General features: G+C 49.7%; 3 protein-coding genes across 3 annotated transcripts in view; all 3 read left to right on the forward strand.

Annotated features, from left to right (window-relative positions):
• The window catches only part of LOC100548828 (complement receptor type 2-like), a gene marked incomplete at its 5' end in the record, with an annotated part of 23,447 nt that extends 5,332 nt beyond the window's left edge, over window positions 1–18,115 (forward strand). Inside the window, 15 exons of the mRNA XM_031557018.1 lie at window positions 755–828; window positions 6,273–6,449; window positions 6,976–7,120; window positions 7,562–7,750; window positions 8,117–8,216; window positions 8,907–8,992; window positions 9,330–9,542; window positions 9,998–10,180; window positions 10,707–10,895; window positions 11,293–11,490; window positions 11,701–11,883; window positions 12,124–12,312; window positions 12,437–12,616; window positions 16,851–17,047; window positions 17,279–18,115. Coding sequence (XP_031412878.1) covers window positions 755–828; window positions 6,273–6,449; window positions 6,976–7,120; window positions 7,562–7,750; window positions 8,117–8,216; window positions 8,907–8,992; window positions 9,330–9,542; window positions 9,998–10,180; window positions 10,707–10,895; window positions 11,293–11,490; window positions 11,701–11,883; window positions 12,124–12,312; window positions 12,437–12,616; window positions 16,851–17,047; window positions 17,279–17,467 — 2,492 coding nt within the window. The remainder of the gene's footprint in view (window positions 1–754; window positions 829–6,272; window positions 6,450–6,975; window positions 7,121–7,561; window positions 7,751–8,116; window positions 8,217–8,906; window positions 8,993–9,329; window positions 9,543–9,997; window positions 10,181–10,706; window positions 10,896–11,292; window positions 11,491–11,700; window positions 11,884–12,123; window positions 12,313–12,436; window positions 12,617–16,850; window positions 17,048–17,278) is intronic.
• LOC109371063 (C4b-binding protein beta chain-like) lies at window positions 14,028–15,645 on the forward strand. Its single transcript, XM_031556964.1, has 4 exons — window positions 14,028–14,162; window positions 15,006–15,185; window positions 15,341–15,520; window positions 15,602–15,645. Exons 1-4 carry the CDS (start codon window positions 14,093–14,095, stop codon window positions 15,628–15,630), a joined length of 459 nt encoding a protein of 152 aa, XP_031412824.1. The 5' UTR covers window positions 14,028–14,092; the 3' UTR covers window positions 15,631–15,645.
• Window positions 18,116–18,208: 93 nt separating the features above from the next.
• Window positions 18,209–24,733, forward strand: LOC104914483 (complement decay-accelerating factor-like). The gene is made up of 10 exons (XM_031556963.1): window positions 18,209–19,641; window positions 20,044–20,235; window positions 20,626–20,725; window positions 21,628–21,710; window positions 22,120–22,314; window positions 22,506–22,565; window positions 22,689–22,817; window positions 22,933–23,115; window positions 23,218–23,314; window positions 23,700–24,733. The coding sequence occupies exons 1-9, from the start codon at window positions 19,476–19,478 to the stop codon at window positions 23,307–23,309; spliced, it is 1,200 nt and encodes a 399-aa protein (XP_031412823.1). The 5' UTR covers window positions 18,209–19,475; the 3' UTR covers window positions 23,310–23,314; window positions 23,700–24,733.
• The last annotated feature ends 6 nt before the right edge of the window (window positions 24,734–24,739 follow it).

Consider the following 24,739-nt stretch of genomic DNA (forward strand, 5'->3'; position numbering starts at 1 on the left):
GTTGGAGCTGCACTGGGGAGGGTGTTTGGGAAGCAGCTCTGTGAGTGTGCCTTGCTGTGCTAGTAGGATTGCTACTGCCTCCTCTATCATGTCCCTCTGTGGGCATCCTTGGGGTGAGCAGGGCAGGGCCAGCTTTCACCCACTACAAAGGGAGAGTGTTTTCTGTTTGCATGCCTCTTTCTATGGGAGCTAGCAGCCAGTGTCACCCAGGAGACCTTGGGCTCTCCCTGCTGTGCTGTCCCTGCAGTAGTAGCAGCTGTGGCAGACCCTGTGTGACCCCTTGCTTGGCTTCACCTCATCCAGCTCATGCAGTGTTGTTGTTTTTGTCCTGTAGGAGCTGGTTGCAATTCATGTTTGGTACCTGACTGTATGGGATAGCTCTTAGTGTGCTTCCCTGCACAATGCATCCCCATGCATCTGGGACGACCACAAGATCCAGTCTGCTTTTACCCATCTTTGGAAGCATTCTGGAAAGCTTTGGGTGTTGCATCTGCACTGCTGGACCCTGGGACATGGGACTGCCTTTGATCTGTGGGCCTCTTGCTGCTGGTGCTTTGGCTTCAAGTGCAGAGAGCTTGATTTAGTGGACGGCGAGGGGAGTGGTTGCTGGTTCCATTTCCTGGTGGATGGAGGAAAGATGAAGGTTCAGTTGGGGAGGTTGTGCCTCACCTCCAGGTGAGGGAGGGCACTGCTTCTGCTGTTGTGGGGGGGATGAGTTTCCTCCGGATCTCATTATTCCTATTGGCATGTGCAGCTTTTGACTTGGCCAAAAGTCAGATTTTGCACTTTGTCCGTGAAGTGAAGCTCTTCCAGTTGGTTTTTCTTTCCGTGAGACTCCCTGTCATCACGTAGAGCCTCAAGGTTGCCTACTCCCCAGCTTTTAGGGTCCTTAATGGTGAAGAAGAGGGGAAAAGCAGAAAGAAACTGGGCTGGGGGAGCTTGCAGTGCATCATTTCATAACATCCAAAGCCTCAGTCCTTCAGCTTTGCCTTTGTTCTCTGAACTGCAAGGGGCTGTAGAAAATGAATGCATATGCCAGCTATGAAAAATTACCCTTCTAACACTATGCTTCAAGTTTGCTTTCCCTTTTGTTTAAAATAATAATAATAATAATTCCTCAGGGGCATCCAGGAAGGGAGTTCAGTCCTACTTCCTTCATTCCTCTACAAACCCTCTCTTAATAGTGGTGTTTTGCTTGAGAAAACAGCATGTGAGCAGCTATTGTGAGTTAACTCTGATGGTTACTTATTAAGTGTCACTGCTGGGAAAGCTGTTCAGATATTATATTTTTCTTATCACAAATGGAAAGAATGTAGAGTCTGAGTTTCCTGAATGCTGGACCAAAATGTTGATGCCTGCTGCTAATTGTCAGCAAATTGGCTTGAGAGCTGTGCCTGCTGTTTCAGTGCAGAACAGTGATGGTTGGGTAAGAAGGTAACAAGACAAGTGGTGTGTATTGATTGCACATCCCTTTGCAGTGTCCAAAGCACTGCTGTGCACTGCAGCTCAGGTCTCTGGGACCATTGTCTGTGCTCTGGGACAGGGAATGAGCAGCAGCTGCTGTAGGCTGCCAGATTTTAGTCCACGTGCTTGCAAATGCAACATTCACTTGTTCTGATGTGTGTTCCTTCTGTGGCCCCTTGGTGAGGCACTGGAAGGTGTTTTATCAGAACCAGAAGTATTTATTGTGGCTGATATGGGAATTTTATTACTGTAACTTTTCTAACATTTGTCTGGAAGTGTAATTTCCTGTGGAGAGGAATAAAACAGAGTGACCCCGAGTAGCAGTCAGCCTCGTTCCTGCATGGTGCTCAGTGAAGGTTGCATGCCCAGGCTTGGAGAGCTCTGCAGGAGGCTGAATGGCGAAGCAGGAAGAAATTATCTGCTCAGGAACAAGTTCATTAGCAGATCCCTGGGTAGATGCAGTCAGGTAGATCCACTGCGTGGAGCTGGTTGGATTCTGTGCTGTGAAGCATCTGTCTGTGGTATCCTTTGGTTTAGCACTTAGCACCCGTGGGTTGAGCCATGTTCTAACCTGTGCCTTTCTCTCCACAGAGGCTGGCTGGCTTAGAGGTGTAGGGCTGCAGTGGACAGCAGGAGCCTGATGGGACACGGTGCCAGCTGGGAGCACAGTGAGCAGTGCCTTCCTGCAGCCATCCTGTCCTTGTGAGCACTCAGTGTCTGCCATGGCACTGCAGAAAACTTCCTGAGAAGATTTTTCAGCTGCTTTTAACGTGTGTGTGTGTTTGTGTGTGTGAGCAGCAGGACATGTGAGTGAGCTGTCCCGTGCTTTGTGTGCTCGGAGCTGCCTCTGTGCCTCTCCTCCCCTGCTTGCTGAAGCAACTTTTCTTTGGAAGATGTTCTCATCAGACCCAGTTCCCAGGTTTTATTCAATCTTTATCATCTCTGAGCTCAAACACAGTTGCTCAGTGCAATTTAACAAGCAGAAGCACTCCAGGTATTGCTTGGCTTCCATGGCTGTTGCTTTGAATCCCCAGACCTGAGCCTCTTGCTTTGCTTTGGGAAGGGTTTTGCATGTACTGTGGCAAAAGGCACTTACAGGATTGTCCAGTCCTACAAGATGACCTACTGCAGGGGACAAGGACATGGATGTGCCCATTGCCATCTGGGAGCAGCCAAGCTGCTTTTGGGCTCAAACCCTGCTTTGGCTTTCCACTGCTGCATGCCTCACCCTGTCGTCTTTTCTCCTGGGCTTTGTGGATGCTTTTCTCTTGCAGCAAAAATTCCTCACTCTGCATTGCATAACACTGTCTTCTTCCTGCATTCCATGCTTGCTGTCCTGTTCCCTTTACCTTAGCCAAAACCTCTCACGATAAGCTTGGATGTTTTGCACTCACACACAAGTGATGCATCAGAGAATCGTGGATTCGTTGACCAAAGCTGAGTCATGCTAATTCTGCAGAACATTTCCTATTCCTCTACCCATTTCGAGATGTTTTTGTTGTCAGAAGGTGGTGAGGAGCCCGGGCTGTGGGTGAGGTGAGGAGCAGCAGTGGGGCCACGTGTGTGTGCTGTGTGATATATATTTTTTTATTCGTCTCTTGTACCAATTTTTAGACCCGCAGCACATTTCTGTACTCACATGTGAGTAAGCTGTGAACGTTGCTGATGTAATGCTGCCTTTTGTGGAGTTGAAGCTGGTTTAGTATTTAGGGCACAGGTGATGCACTCCTTCAGTGCTGGCTGCCTGCTATTGGGGTGCCCTGCCGAGAGGTGGGGTGATGACACTCCGAGTTCTCACTTTTTTCTCTTACGAGTTATTTGCCAAATTCCATTTTCTCTCACTCCCAATGTCCCCCCCTTGAAATTAGGGCAAAACTAGCAGGTTTGCAGCCCTGAGATTAGGTGAAGAAATGGGCATTTGGGGTTGAGCAGGATGCTGTTACAGACTTGCTCCGTCCAATAACTCCAGGATCTGTGACTGGGACCCAGGCTGTGTGTGTTAAGTGTGTAAATCAGTGCCCACCCACAGATACCTGAGCCCCACACACTCTGCCTGTGCTCAGTTGGCTGAGGCTTACCTGGGGATTTGTGTTGTAAACACTCCCACAGCTTTTATTCTCTCAAGCTGAGATGAGAGGGCCACAGCAGAAGCCCCAAACCCTTTAGGATGTACAGTCTGCAGAAGTTTTATGTTGATCTTAAGCAGTTATGCTCCAGAGGGATGAAATTCAGGGGGTAAAAAAACTGAGTTTTATTGTTTTTACTCCTTAGGTTGTTCCCGCTGAGCAGTCGTCCTTGTTACTGAATGTTAGAAATAAGCCAGGGGTGGGAGGGGAAAGGGAAGGAGAAACAAAAAATTGAAGGAAGAGTTCTATAGGCTGCGTAGCACAGCAGTGATCCTCCAACGCACAAACATGCTGGGATGGGCTGGCTGCAAACCTGCAGCATCAGAGCCACCAGCAGATGCCAACTGTGAGCTGTTCACGCACAACATGCTGTAATAACTGGTGATAGTTAGGTATATGTGTATCACTGAGGAGCTAATGGCTGTAATGAGGCATAGCTATTTTTTCCTGCCAGAATTCATGAATGTAGCTGATGAGCATTGGTAGTCGTCAGTTTTTAATTGCTGCTTAATGTCTGCTCTGCAGTGGTGGCTGGCTGTGGGTTGCTGTGCTCCCCAAGCGATGCTGCAGCAGCTGCATGCTGGTGCTGGGACAGAGCCATCTGCAGCAGCCAGACCGTCCCTCAGTGCTTTAAGCCAAAGCATAGCTGCTTCTCCTGCACCTTAACTTAATACGTGTGTCTGTAAGGCAGAGCAGTGGCAAATTCACAGTGACCGTGCAGGTGAACGGTAGGTGACAGCGTGGGTGCTGCATGCCCAAGTGAGCCTCTGCCTGTGCTGGGTGCCAGGCACTTCCTTGAAACCACCTGACTGCCCTGGCACTGCTTGTGCAAACAGCTCAGGATAAATAAGGGTTGCACAATTTACCTGAATTTAGGATTAACGGGGGCTTGCACTGCTGGTCATACAGAGCTGTGGTCTTGGGCTGTGTTCAAAGCACTCCAGTAGCTCACCATGGACTGAAGGTCCAGTGGTGGGCTTGTCTGCTTCGTGAGCATTGCACCAACACCAGATTTTACTTCTGAATCTCCCTGATTTCTATTTCCATCCGCTTTTGATGTCAGAGGTGCTCTGTGCTGGTCTCAGGGTGCTGCTCTGCATTTACTGTGTGCTGCTTCCAAACTGCATCCTTGTGCTGTGCGTGGGGAGGGTGCTGTCTTGTGTTTCACAGAGTTCTGCTGTGTTACTGCTTTCTAATGGTCTCTTTTCTAGGTTTTTAAAGAGAAAAGCAATGTATGCAGAGCTGTTGTGTTGTGTACTCTTTGCACTTACGCACAATTGTCCCATGAGCATTTATTTACAATACAGAGGTTTTAAAAATAAAATCTTGTTTCCTCTCCTTTTCTGTGACTGTTTGCTATAACTGTGTCACCAAACCAGCACACAACGGGTGATGCTGAGCTCAGGGAATGCATGGGAAGCACTGGGGATGAAGGTGAGCTTGGGGCAGGGGACTTAGGAGCAGGAGAGGTGGGTGCCATCCCCTTCCCTAAGTAATCCATGTTAAAAGTGATGATGTTGGAGGAACCAGAATTCACATTATCAGATTTCTTGAGGTGTTACGGTAAGAACAAATCTCTTTTCCTAGAAAAAACATCTAGGAGAGCAATGGGTGAAATCACTTTGGAGATCCCTGAGCAGATTGAGATGCTGGATAAGCCCAGTTCTTCCTTCTGCTCTTCTCCAAGAGCAGAGATCTGCTGGATTTGCCCGTGGTTTAGAGGGAAGCTCTACCTCTGGAAGCTGTGCATGTACTTTTATTTCTGATGAAGTTAATAGCATTCATTATCTTGCAATCCTACTTCTGTCTTGCAGTGACACCCTGGATGAAATACTCTTTTCTTTCTGCTTACCCAGCTCTGAGCTGTGAGGTGGGGACAGATGAGGGGCACTGCATGGCCCTGTGGGTGCAGCTGTGTCCCGGTGCCTTCAGCACAGACAGGTGGGCTTGTCCTGTGTCATCTGGAGAGAATAAACCAGGAGAGCCTGTGTTTGGGTTTGGGATTAACTGGGTTTCTTGTAAATAGTCAGCAGAGGTCACTGCCTGCTGGGAGTGACTAAACAAGGCCCAACTTGCTGTGGTTTAGAGAACCAAATCTGCTCCGTTGCATCTTGGCTGGGGCTCAGGCAGGCTTTGGGAAGGTGGTATTTCCCTGCGGGTCTGAGGATGTGAGATGGTTGGTTGTTTGTTTGTTGGCCAAAAGAAATCTTTGCTCTGGCAGAACCAGCTGTGAGAAACACAACCCAAGTTGAAAAGGGTTGATTTTCTGATAGCAATTGAAGCTTAAGTGAAAATGCACAAAGTGCAAAAGGAGCAAATGGTCGTGGCCTCTGCCAACGCTGTTGTTATTGGAAAACAGTAGGAACTGTGTGCAGCATCAGTGGAGGGGCTGAGCTCAGAGTGCTGCTGAGCTGAGTGAGGAAACCCTGTGGGCATTGCCATAAAGCTTTCAGGTAAGAACTGCAGTGCCCAGAGGGATGCCATCATCTTGAGGACACCCATGGGCATTGTGCAGGGACCAGCTCTGGGTGCCTCCACCCCCGGACTGTTTCAATTGGCAGCTCTGCACACAAAGCAAACAATTTCAACATCTGCTTGGGTTGCATTCAATTTTTCTAGTTTTTTGTTTCGTAGGTTGGGTAAACATCTTCTTTCTTGCTAGGAGGAGTTAATCATTGATAGGTGATCTGGTACGGGTCTGGTCCCTGCAGAGCATGCAGTTGGCTATGTGCAGCCATTTCTGAGCGTGTGGGTGGATCAGAACCCCTCCTTCAGCACAGCAGGGCTGTGTCAGTGCCATTGGATGCACCCATCGCTGCCTGCAGAGCCCAGACCGGTGCCATCCTCTGCAGAGCCCAGGTAAGGTGAGCTGAGCTCCAGGAGTGGGATTTTGGGGTGTTCTTGCAGCTTGAATGTGCTAAGGGAAAAGTAAAATAAATTGAATTAAACCAAGATCTGTAATAGGGAGTGAAGGAAAGCCAGAGCAATGAATCAGCAGCAAGAAGAGCTCAGCTAGGGCAGTGGAAAAAGGGAGGAATAACGTTTATTAGGAGGTGCTTAGCTTTCCTTTCTTTCAGTGACCAATTTCTCATCAGTTGCATTCAGGCAAAGCACCAAGGTGGGCTGTATTGCTTCCAGGAGGAAGGTAGGCACTCAGTGTGTAACCCTGGGAGGGTTTGGGCTCACAAAGGATGATCCTGGAGAGCTGCAAGTCAGACAGAGCTCTCTGATCCTTAGAGCAGCCAAATGTGCAAACTGAAGCTCAAACGTGCCAAGAGAAGACCGGTGAAGGAAAGCCTACAGGAACAGCTTAGAATCTGCAATCAGCCATGGTGACCCCAAGAGGAACTCAACACTTTTCTCCCCTCCTCCGCTATTTTTTAAGATATTTGGCCTAGAAAAAGAATGCTGTGACATCTGCGACGTGGTCAGGATGATGATGGTGCCAACTCTGGTGTCAGTGAGACCAAGGGGCCGTGCTGTTGTCCTGGTGCTGCTCCTCACTGCTGCCCTGGTGATGGGCACCCAGGGTAAGCAAACATGAAGTGAGCTGAGCTGGGATCCTCCCAAGGGGAAAAATCCTTCCTGAGGTTCACAAAACCTTGATCCTATTTTCCTCTTTGCCTTTGCATTTGAAGAGCCCTGTGAATCTGATCGCAACCATCTTCCTTTGCCTTTTTGCTTTCTGTGCAGAATGGCTGTGAAAATAATTCTGGGTAACAAAGGTGCACTGACTTACGCGCTACTTCAGGATAAGGAAGCTGTTGGTCTGGGCTGTGTCACCATCCTTAGAAAGTGCTGGATGAGGTGTGAGGAGTGATACATGGAGTGATGCTCATCCCCACTGCAGGCTGCAGTCTGCCCTCCTCACTTTTTCTTCTCTCTTCAATGAGTTTTATGGACTTTCAGAGCAAGCCACTCTCAAATTTGCAGTTTCCCCAGCATTTTCCTGTTGGTGTTTCTGTTGGTAGGTGCTTGCGATGCTCCGCCACGGTTCTCATTTGCAGAACTGAAGGAGGACTACCTGCACAACAGGACATTTTCCACCTCTGAAGTGGTGGAATACAGATGTCGGCCAGGCTACATGAGGAATTACAAGGCACGAAACACTTACATTTGTGAAAAGAACAGCTGGAAAGGATCGAACAACTTCTGCTTACGTGAGTACATTTTGGGTTGGCTTCTGATTTTGGGTGAATCCGTTGGCTCGTTGGGCAGCATTCTGGTGGTGGGAGTGGGATCTGTCTGGATGTTGCTTGCCCTTTACCACTGACTCTGGCTATGCTCAGAAGTGCATTTTTCTCTCAGGTACTTGTGAGCACTTAGTTCAATATCAAGCTTTCAGTAAGAGAATCTTTAGTCTTGGTAGCAACATGGATTGTGACACAAGTTGGAGTGGAAGGGGAAATCCAGAGAGCTGCAGTTCGTCTGCTTGCTCAGTATTGGAGAGGTCTTCTGCTCTCCTGCTAGATGTTCCTGATTCTCCATGAACCTGAAGAACTAACTCTGGTCCTGTTGTCCCCCAGCAAAGCTCTGCAGTTACCCTGGAGAGCCGACCAATGGCAGGCTTGTGGAAATAGAGCAGTTCACCTTCGGGTCCATAGCAAACTACAGCTGTGACACTGGGTAAGTTGGGAGTACTTGGGGTCCTGCAGGTCCTTGTGATCCTGAGGGGATGTCCAGCCCATTTCCTGTAAAATAGTGACTACAGAGCCAATGCACTGGCTCTGCAAATCAGATACGAGCTAAAAGGCCTTCATATTCCCTGGTAGGTTTTCTGAAGTCCTTTTGCTTTAGGTTAAAGCCTGCACTATCAGAAACCTTATGCTGGTGTAGGTAATGGCAGACTAATCAAAGTACTTTTTTAACTTCTCCTTTGAAAGCTTGAAGACTGAGTTTTCTTCCTTTCATGCTTTGAAATGGTTCTTAGTATTGTCCAATGCCATAGGTTGGTAGGGACCTTAAAGAACACCTAATTCTTGCCAAGCTCCAGTTCTCTCTTCAGGGCCCTTCTAAACCATTCCCAATATTTCAATATATTTTCGAAGGAAACACATCATTACTGAAGTCAGAGCTTATGGTTATAGTTAAGTTATAGTTAACTATAGTTAGCTATAATTAACGTGTTGTCTCACTGTTATAGTTTCACTGCAGTTGCTATCAACCATTCTACTAATTTGGTTAGGTTGGGCAAATTTCTGATCAGTTTTAATTCCAAGGAAGCCAAAGCAATCCTGCTGGTGGTGTTCTAAATGAAATTAAAAAAAAATCTAAATTGCACTCGACAAGTAATTCCCTCCACTCTGTTCCACACAGGTACAGACTGGTTGGAAATTCCCAGATTAGGTGTGTGATTAAAGATGGGCATGTTACGTGGGATGGAAATACTCCCATCTGTGAACGTAAGTAGGGTCTTGCAGCTCAGCTGCTGTCTGAGTGGTGCTGGGATGGATGAAGATAGAGAGGGCTTTGGTCATTCACTGCATGTTGGAAACCTGGAAAAACACTTTTCTTGGTGTTTTCCTTCCTGCAGCCCATGGAAGCATTCCCTGGCAGTAAGGCAGCTGCACATCACAGGGATGTGTCCCCAAAACACCCAGTTGTGAGGCAGAGCTGCCCTGAGACCTGCCTCTAATTTCTGGCACCTCGGGCATTTGTGTCTCAACTTCAAACCACACCTTTAATTAACATTAATTTTTCAATTTTTATTTTTTATTTTTTTATCTTTTTTTTTTTTAGCAATTCCATGTTTACCCCCTCCAAAAATAGCTAATGGAGATCACAACAGAGGTGACGTCGCGCTCTTCACTTACGGAGCTTCTGTCACCTACCACTGCCACACTGACAGCAGGGGGAGGAAGCTTTTCTCCATGGTGGGGGATGCCTCTATTTTCTGTACAACCACTGACAATGTGAATGGTGTCTGGAACAAGCCAGCCCCAGAGTGCAAAGGTGAGTGGCAAACTGCCCACAGGGGATCTGGGAGGGGGCATTCATCTGAGGCCATGGAAGAAACAGAAGGCTTGCCAAGATTCAGAAGCTTGCTGTGATACCTGCTGCCTTTCCTTTGTTCTCATTCTTAATAAAATGGGGGGAAAAAAAACCCAATTAATAAAAAAAGATGTAATATCAGACAAAGACTTGAAAAATGCTGCTATGTTGTCATGCCCATTTTCATCCCTTTTGATGAACGTGTGCTCCAAGAATCGTGGATTCATTGGGTAGGAGGGAGCTTTAAAGGTCCCCCAGTTGCAGCCCCCCCACCACAATGTTAGCAGTTGCCAACACCACATCAGGCTGCCCATGCCCCATTCACCCTGACTGCTCCAACAGCTCCAATGCTTTTAATCATCCCCCCCCCCCGACCCATCACTCATTGCCTGAGCTCTGTTGTTTCCCCCACGCAGTGGTGAGCTGCAGGGAGCCCCAGGTGGAGCACGGCAGGCTGCAGAGCAGGTACAGAGCTGAGTACACCTACGGTGACACCGTCGTCTTCGACTGTGAATTCCGTTACGTGCTGCTGGGCAGTGACACAAGCATGTGCCAGGAGGATGGCAGCTGGGATCCACCACTACCGCAATGCCAGCGCAGTGAGTGCCCACGGGGACTCAATCCAGGCCATGGCTGTGCGGGTGGTGGGCTGTATTCTGTTGTTTTTGCCTCTTGCACTTTTGTTTCCCAACAGCTTGCTGGTGATGATGTAGGTGTGGGACTTTACGACTTTGGGCCTCATAGCTAAAGTCTTGTTCCAGGACCCAAACTTGATGAGTTTCTTGCTAGAGTTCAGAGGGACTAAACTGACCTCTCTATAGTCAATACTTTTAAAGGTCGATGGTAGGTTAGGGCAGAGAGTATTGGCTTTGTTAGATATTGCACATCATTGCCACGTTAGTGTAAATCACCGTGCATTGTAATAATAGGTAATGCATTTCATTTTACTTCCATTGCATTCACTCTCTCAATAGCACCGAACTCAGATAAAAAATTGCCTGAAGTGAACCTCAGGAAGAATCACATGAGCCCATGTTTTCCCCCAGATCCTTTCGTGTTGTGTACTGTCCTGCACCTCACTGCTTTCTCATTGGCAATGTCATCGAGTGTTGATTTCATTCCTAGGCAGCTGTGATGACCCTCCTGACGTGCAGAATGCTGTTAAAGCAAGACTTGCGGGCAATTTATTTCCTGTTGAGACTGTCATCACTTATGAGTGCCAGACAGGCTATGAGTTCAGCCCTGGAGTAGTGACACAAAACATCAATTGTCTGCCAGACTATACATGGACTGAAATTCCACCGCCCTGTAAAAGTAAGTGCACGTTCCTTCAGCTTAAGTATCCTTGTGTTTGGGCAAACCTATCCCCAATTAAAGAATCTGTGTGCAGTCTACCTTATCTACCGGACATGCTTTCTGCTCCTTTGAACCCATGGAGAAAATAGTGTACCATCACTAAGATGGGATGGCATGGTGCTGCCAGTGCCCAACAGAGAGGGGAATGTACATCCAGGAAAGCACCATGAGTCCAATGGTGCCCATCAGCATTGGTGGCGGGATGCAATAACTTCATATGTATGCCCAGAAAATAAAACTGCCTTTAGGAGTGCCCAGAAATGGCCATTCATTCTCCTTCTGCCTCAAATGAACCCGCTGTCATTGAGGTACTTATGCCATGATTTCACACTTGCTGCTGTTTGGTGTTCCTCAGGAATTAGTTGCCCAAATCCAGCTACCAAGAGGGGAATGCACATAAGCTCCTGGGGCAAAAAAGACACGTATGTGATGGGAGACAGAGTCCAAATTATTTGCGACCCTGGCTATGTTTTCAAGGATAGTGATGATTATGTCGTGCTTCAGTGTACAAACGACGGCACGTGGAACCAGGAAGCACCGGAGTGCATTGCAGGTAGGAGAGCTGCTGCATCACCTTGACTTGTTGACTGCTTACTTGTGACTTTGGCAGAGGTTTGGGTTGCTCCGTACAGGACAGCTGTCTGCTACCATCAGTAGAAATCTACCTGTGGCCTTGCGTAGCTGCCTTCTCTGTGGAAAGCTTCTCCACAGGGTTCTTCCTAAAAATTCATTAAATCCTTTTATTTTTTTCTCTTACTCTTAGAACCTCGTTGCCCAAAGCCTGTCATTGACCACGGGAGAGAGGTTTATAAGAGCAAAAATGATTACACAGTTGGGACTCAAGTGAAGATAGAGTGTGATGAAGGCTACATGATCAGTAACCAAGAGTCGATCACGTGCCGGGCTGATGGGAACTGGTTTCCCACGTTACCCTACTGCCAGCAAGGTATGGGCAAGGCAGGGGCTGTGATCAGCACTGGGGCAGGGCAGGCAGCTTTCCTCCAGCATCACCTCTGAGATGCAGGGAGGTGAGCACTGGCTGTGGGGCTGAAGGTGTCTTCCCCAGCAGATGCCAGCCAGGAGCTGAGCACAGGCTGTACACATCCATGCTGAGTTCTGACCCGAATATGATAATTGTGTATTTCATTATTTTTTTTTTTTTTCCTTCTTAATCTTTATTTCATAGCCTGCGGCCCTCCTCCGCAAATCACCCACGGGCTGGACATCAACCCAACATCATCATTCTTCCACTATGGCTACAGAATGAAATACGGTTGTGCCGCGGGGCTGTCCCTCATCGGGGATGAATCCATCTACTGCACCTCTGAAGATGGAGTGAACCTGGAATGGAGCGGCCCTGCCCCGGAGTGCAGGGGTGAGTCTATAGGGTCACCCCATAACTGGGGCATCAGGAGGAGCCCCTCATTTATTCCCCCCACCCACTTTCTGTCCCAGGATATAAGGCATCCCTGTACTACAGCCCTCTGCTCTCTCCCTAGTTGTTCGCTGCCCCAAGCCCGTGGTTGAGAACGGAGAGATGGTTACACCACAGCACACCTTCCCTTATGGGACATCCGTGCGCTTCTACTGCAAGAATGGCTTCACACTGCATGGCGATGCTGAGAGCCACTGCACGGCTGATGGCAGCTGGCAGCCAGCCCTACCCAAATGCCAGCCAGGTGGGTCCAGCCCCGCACACCGAGGCTGGCAGAGCATTGTCTCCTCCTGTTACATTATAATGCTGTGTATTTGCCTTCTAGTTAAGTGTCGTGTACCAAAGAACAAGGAGAACCTACAGATTTCCTCTCACAAGGAGGAGTACGAGTTTAATGAAACTCTGTACTTCACCTGCAAGCAGAGCGGCAATCCGACAGAGATGTCATTAACCACCTGCTCTACTGGTGGCTCTTGGATGCCACCACCCAACTGTGTGAGTACCACTGCCTCGTGTTTTGCCCCATTTATAGCTTGGAACAGCACCAGTCCGCCTTCATGAACACGCTTTGTTACGATGGGGCCGGCACAGCTGCGGGTCTGCATGGTGGGGGTGTGCAGCACGTGGGTCCCCGTGGCACTGGTTCATGCTTTCTGTCTTTGTCTTTTTTTTTTTTAAAGAAAACTCTTCATGCCTGCAAGAAGATTCATCAAATCCGGGAAACTTTTGAGTGCGGAGTTCCTCTGGCAGAACTGAGAACTTTGCTGGAAGTACAGAAACTCTACCTGGAGATCCAGAAGCTGGAGAAGGATCTGGGAGCCAGAGGAAGCCGCTCATGGCTGTGACTGGTATTGTGGTGGGAAGAAACAGAGTCAGTGAAGCGAACAGATTCCTGTCATAGGAGGAATCAGAGTCTCTTGGCTCATTCTGGTAGAGCTTGCTGCATAGGTTTGTGCATCACTTTATACCTTTTAAAGCTTTACATTTAGGTCTGTTATCCTGAGAGGTATGCGGTCTGGAAGGAATGGAACTGAGAGAGAATTGTCCGAGTCACACACGTGTATGGAGAGCCACCACTCACCCTCTCCATCTGCAGCCCCATTCAGCCCATCACTGCGTGCCAACAAGCACTAACAGCCTAATTAGACATCGCCTCCAGAGCTACTTGGTGCAATGGAGAAATCCTCCAGGCAAAACTAAACGCCAGCTTTTCCTGCCAAGTAGAACAGTTCTGATCTGGCCTCCGTGTGCCCACTGCAGAAAGTGCAGCCCCTGGAAATAAAACTGGAAAGAAAGAAATGGCTGAATTGTTTCTGCGACGTCCAGCGAAGGGGAAGTGCTCTGCTAACTCGTATCGTGTGACCAGACTGCTGTTCCTTCACTAGATTTATAATAAAGCTGCAGTTCTAATGACTGCTGTGCCTTGTTTGCAGTAATTCTGCCCTATCTGTGGTATAGAGCAAGGGGCTGTTCATACTCAGGTGGAAAGGCAAAGGGGACACGCAGCCCTGTTCCATGCACTGACTGTGGCTCTTTCTGCTCCAGAAAGAAGGCAGAGCAACTCTGACCATGTAACAGCTTTGCTCCCCACCATCCCCACACAGTGCAGAAGGAATGCTGTGCTGCCGTCAGCGTGGCCCGCCTGCTGTCCCCCACTTCCTCCACCTGCTTCCCCTTCCCCTGAGACTTTTGCAGTCTTGTGGCACAGCTGCTGCTCGCCATGCAACTGCTCCTGCACTGGATGGGGCCATTGCTGGCACTGCTGGTGCTGCAGCCAGCGGGGAGCCTGGGTGAGTGCCACCTCCTTCCCTTCCTGCTATGGCTCAGCTTTGCTTTTCGATCTGACATGGGATAAGCAGGCTCTAGGGATGCGTTCCTCTGCTGGAGGTGCTGCTAAACTCTTGTGGAGCTCGGTGCCTACTGCTCCACGGCACATTTTTCCTCTTTGGTTGCACTTGTAGATGCTTGCAAAAGGACACCTCAAATTCCCAAATGCTTTCCAATGATCTTACACTGCATGAGGGGCTGCAAGCTCATCCTTGTGCTACCCAGGGCCAGGTCCTCGTGCAGAGTTTTGCTGAGCCTGTCCAGGGCTTTGCTGCACCACTGCCCTGGGTCCTGCTGATCAGTGCAGTAGCAAAGAGTCATTCCCTGGGCTGGAGCATGTCCTGCAGCTTGGAGGCTCGAGATGAGGACGGTGGTTGGATGGGGAAAATCAATTGGACAGGATAGCTTAATTGTTTAATTAAAAGGGACATAATTTGCAGTTTGAGTGGTGTCAGTGGTGTGTAATCACAGGATGGTGCTGGCTGTCACGCGTCCTGTGGGCTGGCTGCTGAGAAGCAGTGGTTTGCTCTGTAGTGACCCTCAGAAGAGGAATAACTCCCTATTTCTGCTGCAGCTGACGCTGCCTCTAACAGCAGGTGCTCCTCTGATGCACAGAGCAAGCAGTGCAATGAAGGGTCAGAACCAGCCATGGGTTGTACCTGTGGAATCCTGCTGCTGGTGGCTCCTCGAGCATGCTGTTAACCCCCAATCTCCCCATCCCAACTGCTTCGCTTGCTAAACCAACTCATTTATGGGAGGCTCTGCCAATAAGAACCCTCCTGCAAACTCCCACTTGTTTGCTGCAGCAGAGGTGCAGTGCCCGGTCCCAACGATCCCTCATGGGCGGCTGAATCCTGCAGAGAACCTCAGTGCTGGGAGCACAGCCATGCTTGAATGTGAGGCTGGCTACGTCCCCGTGGGCAGCAGCAGCGTGAGGTGTCTAAGCAGTGGCAGATTGCAGCCACGGATGCCAGCATGCACCCGAGGTACACACTGTCTTTCTTCTTGGTCTTTCTCCCATGCATTCACATGGGTTTATTTGTTAAAAGTTCATCAAAGGGGGGCTGGGAACACAGAGGCAAAGCTCAGCCCCATCCTTGGTTGTGGGGTAGAGCTGGTGGCTCTGTGTGCTGCTCCCCAGGTCGTTGTCCTTCCCCTCCTGCTGTTGACTACGCCGACCGCAGACAGCCATACGAGCTCCTGGTGGGTTCCACCATCACCTACTTCTGCAGACACGGGTTCGTGTTGATCCCCGGCGTATCTCCAACAACAACGTGTCTCAAAAATTTCACCTGGTCAGCGATCCCAGCTCTTTGCCAGGGTGAGTGTTCCCTTCTCTTTGCCTCGCCAACAAAACCATCGATTTAACGAGGTGGAAATAACATAGTTTTCAATCCTTCAGTGGTGCTGTGCTGCAAGGGCTTTGCTTAGCAATGTTTGAGCTCTCAGTAATAATTTTGCTGTTCTAAGTGTGGTGTGGTGGAAAAGAAGCACCAGAAACTCACGCTAATCATTTAGCTGTCCCAACAACAGCAATATGTTGTCCCACTGGTGCCATCTACAGCCAACCATGGGGTTCAGACCATTCTGTCTACAAAAGGAAATGGTGGTATCGCGTAATTACAGTGATTACAGCGATGCCTGGCTGGTTTGCAGTGCTAACGAGCACTGGAAACAGGCTGGCCCAATCCATGAAGCTTTCTGATGGCTCTGTCCCTCAGTGGTGCAGTGCCCGAGCCCAACCATCATCAACGGGAGGGAGACGAGTGCAAAGCAAGAGAAGTACAGCGTTGGGCAGCAGGTGGAGTTCCAATGCAACCCAGGCTACATGCTGTGGGGCAGCCAGAGGACTCAGTGCTGGTCGGATGGGACGTGGAAACCCCCGGTGCCGTACTGTGATAAAGGTGAGCCCAAACGACACTTCCTTGGTGGGAGCCGGGAATTGCATCTCTCTACAGCACATGGAAGCAGCAGAGAGAAAATCCTATAATCTATGGCGTCTTATCTGTTTTCTCTCATAGTCTGTGCTCCCCCTCCGCTGATCATCAACGGGCAGCACACTGGCTTGAGAACAGAACTTTTTCCCTACGGTACAGAGGTGAAGTACAGCTGTGCTGCAGGGCTGTCCCTCATTGGGGATGAGTCCATCTACTGCACCTCTGAAGATGGGGTGAACCTGACATGGAGCGGCCCAGCCCCGGAGTGCAGGGGTGAGTCACAGCAAAGCCTGAGCACCAGGAGGAGCCCCTCATCCCCCCGACCCTCTTTGTGTCCCAAGGGATGAGCCATCCCCCTAACGCAGCCCTCTGCTCTCTCCCCAGTGGTTCGCTGCCCCAGACCCGTGGTTGCCCAGGGAAGGATGGATCTGTCATGGCACACATTCCCCTATGGAACATCCGTGCGCTTCTCCTGCAGTGAGGGCTTTGTGCTGCATGGCAGTGCTGAGAGTCGCTGCATGGCTGATGGCAGCTGGCAGCCAGCCCTGCCCAAATGCCAGCCAGGTGGGTCTGACTTTAACAATTGATTTCTCATTTCTACAGATTGAAAACCACCTGCACCGACTCACCTTCCCCAATTTCAGGCTTGGTTTTCTACCCACACAATGACATTCCCCTTCCTGAGCTGCTTTCTGCTATGTGATTTGCTTTCAGTTCTGTGTCCCAAACCACGAGTTGCCAATGGAAAGCTGACAAGCACTGATCAGACGTGGTACCCAATAAACACAACGGTCACATTTGTGTGCCACGAGGGATACCACCACTTCTCAGGTGATGGAGAAGCTGCATTAAAAGACTCTTGGACAGCCACGTGCTTGGCTGATGGCAACTGGACGCCATTGCCCAAGTGTGTAAGTATTGTGGTGTGGCTGTTTCTGGATGAACGCTGCCTGATCTCTGCTATGAAAAGTAACCCTGACCCTCTTAAAAAGCCTTTGCTTCATTGCCGTGGTGGGGGATGCAGCTGTGTTCAACCAATGCACAGCAAACTGGGAAAGAGCCTCAAAGCTGCAGTGTGGGTCCCCATCTGCAGCAATTCAATCACACGTGGCTTTCTCTGCTTTTGCTGTTTTGCTTAACAGAAGAAGGAAGGTGATGCTGATGTGTGCGGAGAGGTTGCTTATATTCAGAGCATCATATCTGACTGCCACGTGCCTACAGAGGATGTGAAAACTCTGCTGGAAATACAAAAACTCTTCCTGGAGATTCAAAAACTGAAAGTGGAATTCCAAGGACTGAGCAAGGAGGTCCTGGAGCACATCCTGCATTAAACAGCCTTTCGTGTGGGCACAGTCCATACAGTCAGGGTTCCTATAAGAAGCCTCCTAGGAACTGTATGGTTTTTGCTTCCATAGGGCCAGATCACTTCTGCCATGCTACATGATAGAGCACGGAGGGGTTTTTTTCTAACCCTCAGATAGGACATGCTTGATTTGCTGTGTACCACTTTTTGCTTTAGGAAGCAAAGCAAGAAGTTCAACTGAGCTTCTCTGAGTCCCTGTATAAATTGTGCTAAGCCAGAAGTGGGGTTGAAGTCTGTGAAAGCAAATTCCTGGCAGAGGTGATTGCCCAGCACCAGGCTACAAGTGTTTGCATACCACGCCTATCTAGACATAGCAATGGAGTGAGTACTGAGCTGCATCACTTCCTATTAACCTGTGTCACGATCTTCCATGGTTTCTATTCATCTAGTTACGGGCAGTGTCAGGGCAGTAACAAAACCAGGCTCTAAAGCCCACTTGCTTATCCCTGGATTTAAGAGGTAACAGGATTCTGTACTTGAGAGATGCCAGTGTTGGTCTCATCTTCCACATCCCTGTGTCTGCAAGCAAATGCTAAGAATAGAGGGTGCAAGTTTAAGTACAGCGAATCAGATAGCAATGATTTCTCTTATTATTCAATAAACAATAATCCCTTCATGCATCTCTGCAGTGAAAGAATCAGGAGCTCCATTCAGGAGCTCAATAGAACAGATGTGTGACTGCGGATGTCCTCTGGTCTGTCACATTGGCTGCAGATGAAGCAGTGTTTGTTGAGGTCAGGCAGATGCAGCCAAGAGCAGAACCCTGGCAGTGGGGCAGGGGGGGAGTGGGGCAGGAATGCAATGAACACATGGCCCTGGGCTGTGCTATGCTTCTGCCATCATCCCTGGTACAACGCCCCGGGGGAGTGATGACAACTCATGGGATGCAAAGAGATGCTTTGCTCTTGCATCCCATGCTTCACCAAATGGATGAGAGGACGCAGTAATGGGGTGCAGAGCTGGTTAGCTGTCCTTGTGCCACGTGGAAACCCATGCTGTGGCCACCTGGTGCCACAATGGGCTGCAGCCAGAGGCAGCATATCTCCCTAAGCAGTGCTGAAAGCACCAATAAGATCAGGGTGTTCTGCCCTGTGTGTTCCTATCGACGTATCTGTGTGCCCTAAGCTGAAGTCATGTTTATTTCAGTGCAGATGGAGCTGCTCACATCCCTCTCTAATTACCAATGAGTCAAGCAGCCAGGAAAAAATTAACAGACAAAAAGGATAATTCTTTTATTTTAGTTTCAGTAACTCTGCTCATGGAAAAGCTGTGCTGTTACTGCCAGCAAATGGCTGAGCAGGGGCCGGGGGCTTAAATCTTAAAGCTTTCTGTCCTGGCAGCATCTGGTTGTGGTAAACCTGTGCTCTGCCAATCTCGGGTCAATAAAAGGGTTGAGGATCCCCCCGGCCCTGTGTGGGCTGGGAGGACATAGAGGCTTTGCCCAGGCCCCTGGGTGACGACTGCTCCCCGTGTCCCTGCAGAAGGGCTGAGCTCTGTGTGAGTTATGGGAGGGTTTCCATTGTTCCACCAGTTTGGCTGCATCCACGATGCTGCATCCCCTCCCAGCCTTCCAAAGCAGCTGCTGGGAGCCAGCAGCACTCTGCAGAGCAGCACAGGGACTGCTGTGATGGGGTGTGGAGGAGGAGGGAAGCATCCAGACACCTCGAGCTGCTGGGCTCGTGCTGCAGTGCAGGGATCCATACGTCCTGCACTGCTCCTGGCTCTGCTGTGGCTCTTTGGCATGCCGATGGCTCACGGTAAGTACAGCACTGGGATGCATGTTGGGCAGCAGTGACACCTTCCCAGGTCCCATCATTCTGCAGGGGGGCTGGGGATGACGATACCACCATCCCCGAGGGCTGCAGCTCAGCCTGCTGCCTTTGTTCAGGGGAAGATCCTGACTGTCCTCCTGGGAGCGGAGTTCTCACCCTAGGAGGTCTTCTTGTACCGCAGGTGCCTGTGGGCCCCCGCCTCACATGACCCACTCCCAGCCCTCCGGCGTCGAGCAGCTCAGCAGCTTCCCCGTGGGCTCCAGAGTGACCTACACCTGTCTGTACGGTGCTATCAGGATCCCCGGGCTGTTGGACACGGTGCAGTGCCTGCCTGGCTCACGCTGGTCGGAGCTGCGCGATCCCTGCGGCCGTAAATACCCCCTTTTCCTGGCAGAGCTGCCTCTAGCTTAAAGCTTCTGCAGCATCTGCTCTGCACGGTGCATCCTTTGCTGCTGCAGATGGGCACAATGCTGTTGATGATGGGTGAGTGGAGCTGCAGCTGTGATGCTGCTGTTCCTGCAGAGCCCCATCTAGCAGCTCCTGGCAGCACGGTGCATCCTGCTAGCAGCTTTGTGCATGCAGTCAGAGCATCCTAGGCTACACTTTGCTTATGGATGCATTTAGCACAGCTCCAGCCTGAGAGAGCAGAAGTAACCTGCAACGAGCACATAGAGCTCTTCAAAGGCTCCATAGCAAGCATTCTTGCACTTACAGGCTCTGCTTTGCGCAGCTCTCATTGCCAGCTCTCAGACTTGCTCTCCTTGGTTGCCAGTGAGCTGCACTACCCCGACCACGCTGCACTTTGCTGCCCTGTCCAAGGTGGACGAGATGATCAATTTCTATCCTGTTGGGTTCACTGTGAGCTACGTCTGCCGTCCTGGTTATGAGAACATATCAGAAAGCCAACCCACCAGCACCTGCCTTGAGAACCTGATGTGGTCAGAGGTCCCGGAGTTATGCCAGAGTGAGTACAGCCTCTGCCTGCTGCTGAGCATCCCCATGCTGTGCTGAAACACGTCCCCATGGCCACACACTTAATGCAGGCTCAGCTGGATGTTCCTCTTTAAGACCTCATACAGGAGTTATTTCATTTATTTGGTAGCGTTCTTTATTTTCTGTTTGTACAAACACATCTGTTTTGATTTTCACATAATATTTGCAGCTGGACATAACATACGCGTGGGACAAGCGCCAACTTGCAGGGAGGATTTCTAGCATGGAAGACCAAGCGTGTTCCCTAATGAAATCCATACAGCATTAAGAAGGATGGTGTGGCAGCTATAGGTTTCTTACAGCCGAGTGCCCCGCAGCCAAAGCACTGGGATGGATGCTCACTCTGCCCTTCTCCCTGCAGGGAAATCCTGCGGTCCTCCAGCAGCCCCACCTGCAGGGAGGACCCTCCAACCCACCGATTTTCTGTTTGGCACACGTGTGAACGTGATCTGCAATGAGGGGTGAGTCCTGAGGGGCAGTGCTGGTGTTGGATCACAGCACTGCTGGTGCTCACGCTGTGAGCTGTGGCTCCGGGCTGGGCTGATCTCTTGCAGCTGTCCCTGCTGCAGTGCTTTGCTGATGAGTGCTTTTCCCTTTTGAATTTCAGCTTTGGGCTGGGAAGGGATGAGGCATAGTGGGCTGGGCCTTGGGTTTATGGCAGCCTTTTCCTTCAGGTGTCATCCAGAGGAAATCTAATTGCTGGAGGGTAAATACCCCAGCAGGACTGTTGTGGTATCACTTTGTAACTGCAGACCTCAAAACAGATTACCTGCAGTATTTCAACTGAAGGTGTTTGTGCTACTGTGAATAAAAGGGTTATGTTTGAATGTTAAAGCCAAGCTAGAAAACAGGAGCAAAATGCTTCCCACCCATCAGTCTGACTCATGCCCTCTCTCTGCTTCCAATCAGGGCACACACGCAGTGCTAGCAGACCTGCAGGCTTGCAAAGTGGAGCTCAGACATTTCCAGCTTCTGTTCTTTCCTCCCCGGCAGGAGCTGGCATTGCCTGCTTGTTCTGTCCCTCTGTGCAGCAGATTCCAGTGCAGCAGAGACTTTTTCCTACAAATATTCCCTGGGGGAGGCCTGGAGGGAAATGACAGCACATCCCACGGGTGGGATACACACATGAGGGTGGAGGGATTATGTTATCCATGGAAGCAATATTAGCTATTATCGCTGGTATGCAAATGATGACGTTTCAGAGCAGGAGGATGTGAGTGAGTGCTGCCAGGACAGGAGGTCAGCTTCCAGCAGCACGTCCAGGAAAGGCAGATTCCCACCTGGTCACATCAGCACAGGGAGGAAAACTCTCACAGTGTCAGGGTACTCACACAGATTTCTCCTATCGTGTCCTTTCATACAGGTACCAACTCCACGGGAGGAATTTCATCCACTGTTGGCTTAAAGGAGATGATGTTGAGTGGAGTAAACTTCCAACCTGTGAACGTAAGGCTGATCTGATCCTCCTCTGAGCTCAGTAGGTCCCACAAGATAAGGTCTGCTATACGACTGGTATAACCCCATCTACACAGCGTGTTTGTTTTTCTTTATGCTATGTGCCACCAACGCTGCAGCTCAGAAGTGCCCATTCTGCTGCTGATGCTGCATTTCAGCAGTTCTGTTCCCACAAAATCGCAATATTTTCTCATGATGTGAGGTGAGCAGTGGAAGGGATGGGCTGAGATTTCTAGGGCTGAAGAGCCAGGGCACGGCAAGCTGAGCGCAGGGAGTGCTGGCAGCCCATCTTTACCTGTTCAGATCTCTTCAGATATCTTAGCTGGGTTCAGAAGAAGCATTTCACATTCATTAATCCTGGGGCTTTCAGTAACGCTGGTCTTGGCTTTCCGTCATGCAGTAATCACCTGCTCTTCACCTCCTCGGATCAGCAATGGGAGGCACGATGGGGAAGGTGTAGAAAAGTTTGCTTACAACTCAACAGTGACCTACAGCTGTGACTCTGGCTTCCAACTCATTGGGAATGTGAGCATCCGTTGTACGAGAGCAGACAATGCAAGAGGGGTCTGGAGTGGAGCAGTGCCCCAATGCAAAGGTGATTTCCTGTGCATTAAGGATCTATGATGGGTTTGGTGCTCAGTATGCACCAGCTGAGCCGACTGTGATTGCTTAGCACAGGCATGAGCCATACTGCAATCTGAAGAAGAAACTAAGCAGAGCTGCTGAATAAGGGATGAAGTGTCTGAGAGGGAGAGCTTTGACCAATGTGTATTGTTTTTACCATAGAGAAAAGCCCACCTGTCAAATTTGGAGTAAAAACCATGGAAAGGAGTCCTCCTCCCCAGAGTGAGTTGCAGTGATTCCAACCCAATTGAATTAAACCCCACATTTCCAGACTTAATTTTCCCCTTTATCACAGCTCTGTGAAAAAAGCTATTCTGTGAGTTTTGTGGTTTTCATTTTTTTCAGGTTCCCAGAGACTTGACCTCAAACCACGCAAGAAGACTTTCACAATGGAAATGAAAATGAACCTCTATAAGAAGTCACTCCAAAACTCCAACTCCTTCTCTTCCTCTTCTTCGTTCTCCAGGAAGCCAGGTGAGCCCAGCACAGCCCATAGGGCATCCAGCAGAGCTCACCCATGGCACCCATGGCTTGTTCCCTTTCCATATCCACAGTCCTCATTCCTTCCCATGTTTCTCCTCCATGGCAGGGAGCTGTGCTACCTCAGCTCTCAAATTTGTGATGCCTTTGTACAAAACCCAAAGCTCCTTCTCTCCTGGAACCCACAAGCGATCTCCGTGTTCTCCCAAGTACCGCAGCATCTCTGCTGTTCTCCCCAAGGCTGGCTGCTCTGAAAACACATGGTGGTCTAAAGCTGCAGCATTTTGTGGAAGTGAGTGTTTGATTTGTTTACCTGTTGTTAGAAGTGATGCTGCAGCACACAGCCCGGAGCTCTGAGCTCCATCCCAGCTAACACTGTGTTGTTCCACCCCAGCAAGGTCGTGGGCAGCCAGGAGAACCCAGACGTGGCAGAAGTGCTGCTATCATCGATTTCCCATCCGCTGCAAAAGGCTCTTTTACCTGTAGGAATGGTGAGTGTTGGTTTGGAAACAGCGGCAAAGCAGGAGATGTAAGCAGAAAATGATCAGTGGGAAAGGCACAGGACCCCCAGAGACCCCTGCAGGGTCTCACTGCACAGCTGGAGATGTGGAGCAAAGCCTTTGTTGGGTGTGAGCCCAGCCCATCCCTGCTCTGTTGCTCTTGGATCACAAAGAGGGATGAAGCTGGAGGATGTAGGCTCTCTGGTAGTAACAAAGACTGGCTGGAAGCATCCTGGAAAACACAGCAGGGATGGAAAGGGAAAAGCTTTGTCCTGTTTTTATTTTTTCCCTCTAAAAACCCTCTCTGCTGCTCTATTATGTGCCTTCAAAGTGAAAACAGATCTAAAAACCTCTTCCTGTTGGTTTTCCTTTTTAGTTGTTTTGTCATTCCTGGCACTTCTTCAGGACTTTGGGTGAACGCAGCAGCTCCGACCCGGCCGTGACCCAAAGCAGAGCCCTGACACATCCCAGCCAGGGGGAAACCCAACTGGAGGCACTGAGCTCTCCCCGTGTGCCTGCACACACCGTCCCATGCAATTCAGTGGTGTAGCATGGCCTGAACACCTTGTTTTCTGTTTAAAAGAAAGTGGCACTGTAAGTATAAACCACCTAAATCCGTCACTGCGCACTGCTCCTGAGGCACCTCCTGCAGTGGTTGTGCTTCTTCAGCTCACTTATTTCCCTTTGACACAAGGAAGCTATGCCAGCCTCACCTCACAGGCATCTATGAAGTATGTTTTTCTAAACTGTGATGTGCTTGAATGTTTCCAGGATGAAAATTATGGGCGCCAGCGTTGGCTGATTGCCACAGCTGCCTCTCCCATCGGAGATGTTAGAAGTTCATAGAATCATAGAATGGCCTGGGTTGAAAAGGCTCACAGTGATCATCTAATTTCAACCCCCTTGCTATGTGCAAGGTCACCAACCACCAGACCAGGCTGCCCAGAGCCACATCCAGTCTGGAGCAGTTAGCTCTAAGGTCACAAATCCACTCATCAATCCCTCTGAGCAGAGCAGGCTGTGGTTTCCCCAACCCTCTTTATGCTGTTTGCAGAATTTCGGTCAGATCTCCTTGGTGTCACAACCTCTTACAGTCAGAGTTTCCCCTCCCCACACCTATTTCCTTGCTCGTTAGCAACACAGACTGCTGCCACAGCAATTGGCACAAACACAAAGGCACACAGAGAGCTCACAGAGGAGACTCAGATATCTGCAGTGCTCCCTTGGCTGCAGCAGCCTGGGGATGTCACAACCATAGTGCAACCAGAGTGCTGCCTTTCTCCGTTGCCCTCCTGTTAGGAAACCACAGCACTTTGCACAAGAAATCAAATACTGGCCTTTTGATCTTTGGCACTGTAAGCACTTTCACTGGCAAAAGCTTTTTGTTGTTGTTGTATCAAATGTAATTATTTTCTT

Source organism: Meleagris gallopavo, chromosome 28 (genome assembly GCF_000146605.3).
Source record: "Meleagris gallopavo isolate NT-WF06-2002-E0010 breed Aviagen turkey brand Nicholas breeding stock chromosome 28, Turkey_5.1, whole genome shotgun sequence".
In the NCBI taxonomy this organism is placed as follows: domain Eukaryota; kingdom Metazoa; phylum Chordata; class Aves; order Galliformes; family Phasianidae; genus Meleagris; species Meleagris gallopavo.